The sequence below is a fragment of the Mixophyes fleayi genome, chromosome 6 (genome assembly GCF_038048845.1).
Source record: "Mixophyes fleayi isolate aMixFle1 chromosome 6, aMixFle1.hap1, whole genome shotgun sequence".
NCBI lineage: Eukaryota > Metazoa > Chordata > Amphibia > Anura > Limnodynastidae > Mixophyes > Mixophyes fleayi.
In genome coordinates this window covers 181,996,336-182,008,993 of record NC_134407.1, presented here as the reverse complement: position 1 = coordinate 182,008,993, position 12,658 = coordinate 181,996,336, and the positions used below count along the sequence as shown (strand labels likewise).

The 12,658-nt window shown below is 38.3% G+C and overlaps 1 protein-coding gene across 1 annotated transcript in view; it reads left to right on the top strand.

Annotated features, from left to right (window-relative positions):
* The window catches only part of TRPC4AP (transient receptor potential cation channel subfamily C member 4 associated protein), a 33,908-nt gene that overhangs the window by 4,736 nt on the left and 16,514 nt on the right, over positions 1-12,658 (top strand). Inside the window, exons 2-9 of the mRNA XM_075177478.1 lie at positions 58-186; positions 1,194-1,310; positions 2,771-2,828; positions 4,328-4,383; positions 8,377-8,505; positions 8,640-8,841; positions 10,406-10,594; positions 10,683-10,825. Coding sequence (XP_075033579.1) covers positions 58-186; positions 1,194-1,310; positions 2,771-2,828; positions 4,328-4,383; positions 8,377-8,505; positions 8,640-8,841; positions 10,406-10,594; positions 10,683-10,825 — 1,023 coding nt within the window. The remainder of the gene's footprint in view (positions 1-57; positions 187-1,193; positions 1,311-2,770; positions 2,829-4,327; positions 4,384-8,376; positions 8,506-8,639; positions 8,842-10,405; positions 10,595-10,682; positions 10,826-12,658) is intronic.

Sequence of the window (12,658 nt, the reverse complement as noted above, 5' to 3'; positions counted from 1 at the left end):
GAGATGGCTGCGATATTAGAGGACTTCCCATTCTGATGGATTCTATTGTCATTGCAGATTACAGAGGAGCTACTGAAAGAAAGAGACAAACCGGCTAAGTGGAACAGTATCCCTCTGCTCCTGCGCAAGTTGTATGAAGGCAGCCATCCCAACAGTGATTTCTCTCAGTGCCAGGGCATCCTGAAGGTACACACTTTTTTTTCACCCTATAAGAGATTGTGTCCCAGATAGAACTGTAAAATTTACAGTATAATAGAAGTCATTTCAATGCTAAGAGATTAATTTAATAACATGATGTAATGGAATGCTGTAACACATAGCAGCCAATCAGCTATCAACGTTTTGGAGTCTAATGTGTCTGCTGTGGGTTACACGTTCTTGCGTTATTTTATTAACTAAGATTTTTACTGTAATTTTTCTAAAACCTGAATGGGTTTTGTATCATTTTTTTTAAATTCCTTTATTTAAAGGTCATCAAATAATAAAAATGGTAAAAAAAAAAAAAAAAAAAAGACGACATGTAATATAGGTATATATTTAAACATAATTAAATGTGTGTATCCTATATAAATGTTTGATAAGGGGCAGTGGGTACTACAGGGGTGTTTATAATAACAAAGGTAGACTGACCAGCATTGGTGAAGAGTGAAAGACATGGCCTCTTAAAGCGGCTTTAGACAATTTTGGAATTTGTACCTTGAGACTACTAGGATTAGTGATTGTTGCTGAGGCCAAGTGATTGTGAGCACTTCACAGGGAATGTTTTTCAATTCATTTGCATCGCGTTTCGTGGTTAGGCAATACGGCTTGCACTCTACCATTACCAAGGAATAGTGAAATTGGCAATCGGATAATTGCACATGTCATTTACCATAGTAAGAGGACCGTCATTCTCTGATACATATATAACAAGTGCAAAACATATACAATGGAATTTTTCTGGTTCTGTCGTTATGAATAGAGCACATGTTTTTAATGATGGGATAAAGTGCTTGTTTTATTTAAGGAGTAACTGAATAATTTTTTTAAAATCACCCATTTTTTTATGAACCTTTTTCAGAAACCCTTTTTCTATAATGGATGTTCTCAAATGGAAAGATACATCATTTGGGCCTAGGCCATTGGCCACTCACTGCACTATACAAGCTGCAATCTATAGCCTAATGTATGCATATTATTTTCCCCCCACACAGGAAATCTCTCCTCTGCTTTCTATGGAAGCGATGGCAATTGTGACCGACGACAAGAAGTCTAGTCCTGAGTTCCCCTTTCCCAACACCTACACCTTTGACTTATTTGGGGGTGTTGATGTAAGTTTGATAAGCTTTGGAGTTCTAATGTTTCATTCAGATGGTTGTGGATTTGTTTACAGTGAGAACGGTACTAATTAACCCATGGCTTACGTTGTATTTGTTATCACAGGATTAACATGTATAGAAATTCTTCCTTACCAGCAATATTTGGGTTCTCTATGGTTGACCTTGGAGGGAGTTGTATTCAGTGTGCTATAGAATATTGGATATTGGGAAGTAAGTGTCCTGGAAAATCCTGTTCATATTTGGCAGTTCTGAATTAAAAAAAAACAAATTGTACCACTTGCTTTGCAACATGGTTTATCCAGGTCCAAATTTGCACCCTTTAGGTGGATTTGCTCCTAACCCTGAGGCTCTTAGTCTGTCACTTATCCATATGGATTTCTTTACACCTAACCGCGCTATTTAAAACATCTCCCAGCTATTTACTGTGGAATACACTGATCTGGTGCACATGTAGTGTGCAAACCTTTTACAAAAGTCCTCCAAATGATGTAAAGGTTTATAAGAATGTGCGATTACTGTTTTTAATCATGCACATATTTTTGTTTTGCACAAAGCCAGATTTCAGTTCTGATTTGTTCATTAAAATATCATGTCCTGTTAATGTAAGAAATAGTATGTGTGCCAAATGCCCTTACTTGTCCCAAGAACAAGTGCTATGGTGCAGCGCCTCTGCCCTACAAGGCAGTCTTAAAGTTGGAAGTAGCAATTTTAATGCTATGCGGCACTCCTGTAGACTCGGGACATTTGCATAGAGTTTGTGTTTGTCTATGCTTTCTCCTGGCAAGGGAAGTGTTAAAAAAAGAAAAAAAACAATTTGATTTATATTTTCCTTACTGGAAATAGAGCTGTGTAAAAATTGATTAAACTAAAACGTGCTACTGATCTTTATGGAATTCTGTTTTGCAAAATGTATTTAAATTATGCATGACATTTGTAATAACAGTAGCTAGTGGGACGTTATTTCTGTAAGAAATAAGCTAAATGTGATGGTGTAAATATTTGTTTTAATCTTTATCGAAGGTGTTTTTATTTTCTGCACTATGGTGCATGAAGTGTGTGTATTTGTCATCATTCAGAGGTTTAGATTATGGGTGGAGGGTTTTCTGGGGTTGACAGGAATACAACTGTAGCAGCACACAGTGTTAAAGATAGCATTGGTAAACAGAGGCAACTTTGTTACTAGGGTTCTCATTGGTCAAACCCATCTGAAGAAGCAGATAATAACATGTATGGGAAATATTGACATTACCAGCAGTATAAAGCAACAAATCGGTTGGAGAGATTCCAGGCTCTATGTTGGCAGCGGGCACAAACCTTTCCAGGAACTGCCATTGGTAGTTGGGTCGTATATAAATACAGTCTGGAAGCTGTTGAAAATCCTCTGTGTGTGTCTTTCTATGTATTTATGAACTGTGCATTACATACTTACATGAGTAACTGTCTCCCTGCAGCTTCTTGTGGAGATTCTCATGAGACCAAGCCTCTTTCCTCAGAAGAAGAAACAGAAAAGTGAGTGACCCACTCCAGCGTTCCTCTCTTCACATTGAATTCACAATAGCATTTGTTTACATAGAGGGCGATAAACAGTTGTAGCTTGCATTTATATGAAATGGGATTTAATAATACTTAAAACAGTAATCCAACATACATATTTTTGTTCTTGTAAAGAAGCATGCTTATAAAGGTACTCCTATTACTATTTAGTTATTTTCTTAGTTCTGCTTCCAATCATTATCTCCTTTTTCAAAATCTCTCCTGAGGGGAGACGAGTATGGTTGCCCGTCACACTCGGACTTTCCGCTGGAACGCTGAAATTTCTTTCTACAGCTTCCAAACCTGCTGTTTCCATACTTCTCAGTGTTCTGTATTGTGTAGGAAGCCTCTGTGGTCATGTTTTGGCAGAAGGAGGGGGAGGATTGTATGGTGCACAAGCAGACTTGACTCAGATACACCTTCCAAAGTGCCTCTGCTCACTATATTATGTGACTGTGGTTGTTATGGTAGTCACATAACAGTGGTCAAATAGTGCTGAACTATAAATCATTAACAGCAGCCTGAAGAGACAAACCAAGGAAAATGTTTATTACCCAGCTTGTAATTTTATCTTGCCACAGTGATTTATGTTTAAAAAACATGCAAAACACACTTTCTCCCCAATGGGATTGTTGCTTTAAAGTAGACCTGTTGTCAAATATAGAGGCAACAGTAGTTTACTAAAGCAATGCAACATAGTATTATATATAAGATATGAAGCAAATTGCTGAACTACTCTATTTGCTCCATACATTCATGGAGGGCACCACCTTCATGGTGAGAGGTAGCCAATGATTAACATGGATGATACCCACCCAGTATCAAAATGCTGTTTCTATATCCTACACATGCTCACTGCCATTTGGTAGGTAAGGTGTGTTAGAGGACCTGATTCCAAATACACCACCAAAATCCATTCCCAACTATGAGTGCAGGAAGCTGGCTTAAAAATGAAGGGTTTGTTAAAAGATTCCACACTGAACTGTCCTACTAGACTCAAAAGCTTACAGTCCAGCATTTTCAATATAAGATGGAAATTGGGTTGGTACAACTGAGATTCTATTATTTTACCACAAATCTAATTAACTGTCAGCTCCTTAGAACAAGGAACAATTTGTTTCCTGAACGCCTGTCAATGCACTTCTGTTTATAATTCTGGTTAAATACCTCTGATTGTACAGTACAATGTTTAAATAGATTGATAAGGGTACACTATTACAAATTATGAGAATAAGCAAAAAAAAAAAACCCTGGAGGTTCCCCTGTTCTTTATTGCTGAACATCAGTTAAGAAAACAATGGATGCTTTAATGCTGGTTGCTCAATTTCTTCTACTGCATCTGTCTCTTATACCTTTCAAACGTCTCTGTGCAATGTGTTTCAGTGTCTGTCTACCTCCTGTCCTGCACCTCTTGCACTTGTAATATTTTATCTTTTCATGTGAGTGATTTCCTACATGTTTTTCTTCTGTTTCAGTCAGCGATGAGTTGATCAAAGATTGTTTGAGCATCCTGTACAACACCTGCATATGTGTAAGAACCTCTTTGTTTTTCCTGTTTTTGATGCAATTCCCTATGCAATGATTAACTTGTAGAATAGCAGCATCTTTTGGGTTATTTTGGTTATTTTTTTTATTCTGCCTGCCAGGTTATCTTTATAGACTGTTTCATGCCACCCTTATGCTAGGATATGTATTTATACATGCAGCTCTTTCCATGAAGACATTGGGACAGCAGTGGTCTAAATGGCACTATAGTAAGTGCATACTTGCCAACTTTGTCTAACTCTCCTCTGGAGGAGATACCAGACGGAAGGTCAGTGGTAACTGGTCAGGAGCGGATGACGCAGAGATTCCCGTAAATTTAGCCTGACCACCAATACTGTAGATGAGTCATTGCGCCACAGGGGCGGAGCTTGAATTACTCTATTCACTGTGAATTGCATCCTTGAGGCCCTTCATCTCGCCCGCTTCACAAGGATGTTATAGATGTTATGTTTGGTATGAGCTCAGGAGTCCGTGATCAACTAGTAGAACTAGTCAAGCGGACAGGAGTAGGAGTAAAATAGAGTATAATTTAGCCGCTGATTATGATTATACTTTCGCTACTTGTTTTCTGTAAAAAATAAGAAATCGTTATATCTATCTTAATGTTTTGTACAGCTAGAGACAATCGTTCTATATGTTAAACCTTTAGATTGGAACCATTTTTGTATATATATATGTTTATATAATGTCTGTGTGTATTATTTTTAATTGGGCTACAGACATATGACTAAGTCTCTCTGTCTCCTGCTCTTTTCTCCAGGGGGTGTGCCAACCCTTTTAAATTTGCCCTGTATACTCCCTGTCCATTTATTTACATATACATATAGTTCAGGCTGTAATTTATATTTCACTCCGAAACTTTGACACATTTTTAATACAGTTTAATCTGTATGACACCAGCCCCTAGGCCAGTGTTCCCCAAACCCAGTCCTCAGGTACCCCTAGCAGTGTATGTATTCCATATCTCTTTGTTTGAGCACAGGTGTATTCATTACTGACTGACACATTGTAACAGATCCACAGGTAATTTAATTATTTAATTTGTGACTTGGAATACCTGCACTGAGGACTGGGTTTAGGAAACACTGCTCTATACTATTCTCTACTCTTAGTATTTCTAAATTAAATTTGTCCTGGAATCCCATCGGATTAAAGCATTCTATGTAATTGTCTTTTCAAGTCCTTACCGTTTATAAATGGTGAGACTGCAATTATGTATCTGTATGCAGGACACATGAGTGAAGTTATTACCATTAATAAGCTTTGCCCTTGGGTATACAGTGCATCCGGAAAGTATTCACAGCGCTTCACTTTTTACACATTTTGTTATGTTACAGCCTGATTCCAAAATGGAATAAATACATTTTTTTACCTCAAAATTCTACACACAATGCCCCATAATGACAACGTGAAAGTTTTTTTTTGAGATTTTTGCAAATCTATTAAAAATAAGAAACTAAGAAATCACATGTACATAAGTATTCACAGCCTTTGCTCAGTACTTTGTTGATGCAATTACAGCCTCAATTTTTTTGGGAATATGATGCCACAAGCTTGGCACACCTAACTTTTTGGCAGTTTCGCCCATTCCTCTTTGCAGCACCTCTCAAGCTCCATCAGGTTGGATGGGAAGTGTGCACAGCCATTTTCAGATCTCTCCAGAGATGTTTAATCAGATTCAAGTCTGGGCTCTGGCTGGGCCACTCAAGGACATTCACAGAGTTGTCCTGAAGCTACTCCTTTGATATCTTGGCTGTGTGCTTAGGGTCGTTGTCCTGCTGAAAGATGAACCGTCGCCCCAGTCTGAGGTCAAGAGCGCTCTGGAGCAGGTTTTCATCCAGGATGTCTCTGTACATTGCTGCATTCATCTTTCCCTCTATCCTGACTAGTCTCCCAGTTCCTGCCGCTAAAAAACTTCCCCACAGCATGATGCTGCCACCACCATGCTTCACTGTAGGGATGGTATTGGCCTGGTGATGAGCGGTGCCAGGTTTCCTCCAAACATGACGCCTGGCATTCACGCCAAAGAGTTCAATCTTTGTCTCATCAGACCAGAGAATTTTGTTTCTCATGGTTGGAGAGTTCTTCAGGTGCATTTTGGCAAACTGCAGGCGGCCTGCCATGTGCTTTTTACTAAGGCGTGGTTTCAGTCTGACCACTCTACCATACAGGCCTGATTGGTGGATTGCTGCAGAGATGGTTGTCCTTATGGAAGGTTCTCCTCTCTCCACAGAGAAATGCTGTAGCTCTGACAGAGTGACCATCGGGTTATTGGTCACCTCCCTGGCTCCGCGATCGCTCAGTTTAGACGGCCGGCCAGCTTTAGGAAGAGTCCTGGTGGTTCCGAACTTCTTCCATTTATGTATGATGGGGGCCACTGTGCTCATAGGGACCTTTAAAGAAGCAGATATTTTTCTGTATCCTTCCCCAGATTTGTGCCTTGAGACAATCCTGTCTCAGAGGTCTACAGACAATTCCTTTGACTTCATGCTTGATTTGTGCTCTGACATGTACTGTCAAGTGTGGGACCTTATATAGACAGGTGTGTGCCTTTGCAAATCATGTCCAATCAACTGAATTTACCACAGGTGGACTCCAATTAAGCTGTAGAAACATCTCAAGGATGATCAGTGGAAACAGGATGCACCTGAGCTCAATTTTGAGCTTCATGGCAAAGGCTGTGAATACTTATGTACATGTGATTTTTTTAATTTTTTTATTTTTAATAAATTTGCAAAAATCTCAAACTTTTTTCACGTTGTCATTCTGGGGTATTGTGTGTAGAATTTTTAGGGGAAAAAAGGAACTTATTCCATTTTGGAATAAGTCTGTAACATAATAAAATGTGGAAAAAGTGAAGTGCTGTGAATATTTCCGGATGCACTGTAAATAACCATTACTGGCTGGATGTAATTGTATTACTCACAGGACTCGCTGTACTTCATTAGCAGAATAAACTTGCAACTTCCTTTGTTTTAAATAACCATATAATTAGAAAGTGGTTTTTCTTGGTGTGGAGTTAATGTCTATAAAAATGTCTGTCTCTGTAAAGTAATTTGCTTATGCTTGTGATGTGAGATGTTGCCTGTGACTAGCGCTGGGCAATGTACACTGGTATTATACCAATACTGCAGAGGTAAAAGCTGATATAAACTCTCATTTAGAGAAGGGTGGTGGGAGGAGAGAGCTGCATGTGGTGGTAATGGGGATTGTATTTACAGAGTTTAAAATATAGTATGAATTTTATGTTTCATTGACTGCCTATATGTAAGTACACTTTGGTAGGTGTGATGGGCATCAAGTATCTTCAAAACCAGGAATTGCTCATGTCGTTGTTCTAGTGATGATCAGACAATTAAACATCTGATTTGTTGCTGTGGAAAGTGACACTTTTTTTTATTTTTCTTTGAAACCGGTTTTTAATAAGTCTCCTGATATGTCCCATGATGGAGTCTTTTTATTTAATCTATCATCTAACAATAGCCTTAGTATGAGATCTAATCAGCCATTTAATTTTCAAAAAAAGTCTACTTGGTCACAACCAGAATAAAAGCTGTTGACACACATATTCGTTATTCCTCAGCCCCTCGTTTTTTTTGTTGGTGTAATAAACCTATAATACTTTAATTTTCAATACAATGAATATTTTCCTAGTACAACAAAGAATCCACAGCTGGGTAGTGTCTGATTACCTGGATTCTTTCCTTAGACTTCCCACCCTATGTGCTGTCCAAAAGTGTTGTTTTTTTTTTTTTCCTTTCTCTGGATCAGCAGATTTTGAGGAATAAGGTTTGAACATGTTGGCCATATCTTTGTTGTTGCTTTTATTCAGATTATTTTTAGGAAGAGCTTTATTCGTTTCTAATTTGGATAATGTCTATCTATTTAAATTTCTTAATAACCCTCACTGATTACAGCTCTCTGATCTCTGCATCAACCTGAAAAACTAGACTAACTAATTTTATTGGTGTTCCCATAGACAGAAGGGGTCACCAAGCGCTTGGCAGAGCGGAACGACTTTGTGCTTTTCCTATTCACGTTAATGACTAACAAAAAGACCTTCCTGCAAACGGCGACACTCATTGAAGACATCCTTGGAGTTAAAAAGGTACTTTTGCTTTATGCAACCCTTTATTACAGCTGAGGGTATATTACCACTGCTACTATCTGTAAGATGCTTAAGTATAACATGTAAAGGTAGAAATCAGATAATTTCAGTTACATGGTACATTCTCTGCTCAGGAGATGATCCAGCTAGAAGACATACCCAATCTTGGAACTTTAGTGTCAAGTTTCGATCAGCAGCAGCTGGCAAACTTCTGTAGGATCCTCTCTGTCACCATATCTGAGCTGGACACTGGAAATGATGATAAATACACCCTGCTCGCTAAAGATGCCCAGCAGAAGAAGACCCAGAACCCATCCAGAGCAGAAGTAAATCAAGGTGAGAAGGTCGTTCTTCTAGAATGTGAAGTGTTCAAGGTTGGATCACGTGTGTTCATTAGAATCTTTACTTTGTGATGTCTCTAGAAATGTGCTGACATCATATCTTTTCCAAATGTGCTCAATAGATTTGTTTGATCTTAACGGAAATGCCCTCCTCCTTTAATGTGTAGCTCTTACCTCATACCTAGGAGCCTTCTGTTAGGTAGGGCATGGTGGTGCCTCAGTGGGGAATTACTTTGCCTAGGTTCTGTTAGAAGAAGCATTGTGTACTAGGGTCATGGTGGCTGAGTGGAACCACGGTACTCGCACCAGTCATTTGTCAAAAGTCTATCCCAATTCTTTTGATCCTCCAGAAAGGCATCACTCCTGTTTAATGTGTTCCACTTGTAATGCTACTATAGTCATAGGTAAAGACCCTTTATACAATGCCATAATTTGCCCTGCTCTTTTAGCATTTGCACGCAATCGCATTGGTTCTTTTTTCTATCCTATCAGACTCTTATCTGTGCATACTACTGTTCCAGTAGACTTTCTACTGTTTACCAGTATTCTATTTTCAGTTTGGTTGTGGAGTTCAGGTTGTCACAAAGTTGTATTGCAGTTTTCTCGTTCTTTCCGAAATTAATGCATTGTATTTTTATATAAATTCTTTTACAGTATGTAATCGATCTGCACGATGGTGAAGATCTCGTTTTTTGTTTTGTCGTCTTTGTAGGTTCCACGGATTTTACTTAAGTGTTTTGGTATTTTTTGAGTTGGCGTTACACAGTTTCACCTCATTTTGCCTTGTAACTGTTTAAGTGACCCAGGCCAACAACTTGGCCTTTTTCTCTAGTGCCCTTTTGTTTAGAGGTCTGGTTTATTGTACCTGGGACATTACTAGTCTTACAGACACTGTCTTACAGTCACTTTTGTCCCTGTGGTCTGTGTTCTGCAGTCTTCTGATCCTCTTCTTTCAGCTCTTGAGTCATGGAGTTGGCTGCTATCCTTTGGGGTTTTTTCCTGAGGCATTGGAGATTCTTATAGGCCCGGTGAGTAAGTCTGCGCCTTACACCTGACCAATCGGGTTTACTTAAGGTTTATGCCTCTAGTGACCAGTTGCGTAAAGTCTCATCTTCACCCTTCGTCACTCATGGTTCACGGCATGCTTGTTTTATGCCCGTTGGAAGCGGTCTTTGGGGAGAAGTTGTGGGGATGTTGGTCTGTTGAGGCCATTTTTTTTCCCTCCCATGTATAGGGCTTTTGAACCCCTCTATTAGTGATGTCTGTCTTCCTTAGATTCAAATAAGGAGGAATGTTCCTCTTACCATTAAATCCTTTTCTCAGAAGATGGTGGGAGGCAGGTTGTTGTGCACTCTGCTGTAAACTAACCTGACGTCCTCCCATGGGTTATACCTAAACTCTCCTTTTGACTTCAGAAGAGAGGTTTTAATGGTAAAGATAAAAAAATAGAATATAAAAATCCCTTTTCTGGGAGTCTGATGTGCATAGTAAATATTTTCCATAATCGCAGCTTTCTTAAATGTTTCTAAACATATCTATTATTTTTATTCTATTCGCAGCCACCCTTCTGAACATCCCAGGTTTTATCGAAAGGTTGTGCAAGCTTGCCACACGTAAAGTCTCGGAGTCCACGGGCACGACCACTTTCTTGCAGGAGCTAGAAGAGTGGTACACGTGGCTGGACAACGCATTAGTGCTGGACGCATTGATGCGTGTGGCTCACGAGGAAACAGAACAGAGTGGAACAGGTGACATTTCTTCTTTTTCAATAATGTGATATCACTCAATATTTTGGTTGTCAGACAATGGTTAGTAACTGGTTTTTTTTTTGTAAAGAATCATCTGATGAAAGTGGCCTGGCTAATCCTACATCCAGAACACAGCTCCCACAGTCCATGAAGATCATGCATGAAATCATGTACAAAGTAGAGGTTCTGTACGTGCTCTGTGTTTTGCTGATGGGGAGGCAGAGGAATCAGGTCAGTGGGCTTGTCTCATCTCCATTCCATTTATGGCTAGTGACCATAGGGGAGATGGAAGCTCCACTATGGAGAGGTACTCCTCCACCTCCCTTCTTTCCCCCTTCCCATGTCCACCACCTCCCTTCATACCCACAAACCCATACACACTTGCACTTCAAAAACAATTGACAAGCGTATAGGTACCTCGTATCTGCGGGAACATATTACCCTTCATTTCCTGTCAGATCATAGACCCTAAACGTTTTTTTATAACTTTGACGAGTCTGTTACTTGTTGTGTATGTATTTGTCTGCATTTATTTTGTCTGCCTTGTTTGTCCTTATTTTATGTATGTCCTGTTTTCCCTACTATCTGGCGCCTTACAGATCTACGATAATATGTATTTTGTGTAATTGACAATTTGCTGTTCTGTCTCCCCTTATAGTACATACACCAGCGTGCAAAAGTTTTCAATCCCTAAGAAATTTCTTTTTTTTTTTTATTTTTTTTTTTTAGATTTTTATGTTAAGGTACCATTAAATTGATTTAAAATATAATTAAGACATTACTAATGTTGCAAATGACTATTGCTAAATGAAAAAAGTTTAGCTTTTGAATGGCACACAAATAGTATATCCTTATTTCCAAAATAGTGGTAATCAATGTTTAAACTTTAAACAAGCTGCTGCAACGAGGAGGTAACAACGCTCCTCCGATATAAAGTATCCAAAATAAACCAAAAATGCAGCGCTCTGAAAATCACTGGTGCCCAGAAGTTACAATCATAAAATAATCTTTTACAGTCACCAATTGATAAAAATATTTATTAATCATAAAACATACATCACTAAAATATAAAAATAACCCTGTTAAATGGTGATAATTGCTACATTATTCAGACTCGATGCATGTTCTTCTAAAAAACAGATCTGCAAAAAAGTCTGTTTTGAAACTGCAGTGTGTGTGTGTGTGTGTGTGTGTGTGTATATATGTATATATATATATATATATATATATATATATATATATATATATATATATATATATATATATATATATATATATATATATATATATATATATATATATATATATATATAGAAAAAAAGTCAAATGTCTTATTTATGCAGTGGGCCCACAATTATTGCTTCTTTAACCGATGTTATGTATAATAAGGATAGCGATCCAATTAGTCACATCCATAATTATACATGTGTGTAAATCATACTGATGTCAAATGTCTATCGTATTTTTATCAATTGGTGACTGTAAAGGAATATTTTTGTGATTGTAACTTCTGGGCACCAGTGATTTTCATAGCGCTGCATTTTTTGTTTATTTTAAATGACTATTGCTGCTTGAAATGACTGATTTATAATTTAATATTAGCATATCACTGCAGAGTCTCATTTTCTGCAACCATTGCTCCAGTGTCCTAATTCCCAGTTCAAAAATGGGCAAAACAAATCCGCGCTCTCAAAGAACACATCATGTGTCAGATTACCAGTAAATGGAAACCTTCGTATGAAATCTTTACCTACTTTATTGAGAGAAACGGTGAACTGGATGTAACCAGGTTAGAAAAAGAAGTCCCAGATGCCCATGAGGAGAAGTACATCAGAGTCTGCAGTTTGAGAAACGGACTCCTTACATGTTCCGCGTTGGCGGCTTCCCTAAATAGTATGCACCAAATACTAATATCATGCAATAGTAAATAGATGACTGGCACGCTGAGATGCAAAGAAGCCATAATTGAAACTGGCAACTAGGAATTTTATTATTTTTCTCTTTCCTACTTTTAAATGGGCAAACGAATAGACATTGGACGGTGGCTGACTGGAAAAGAGTATT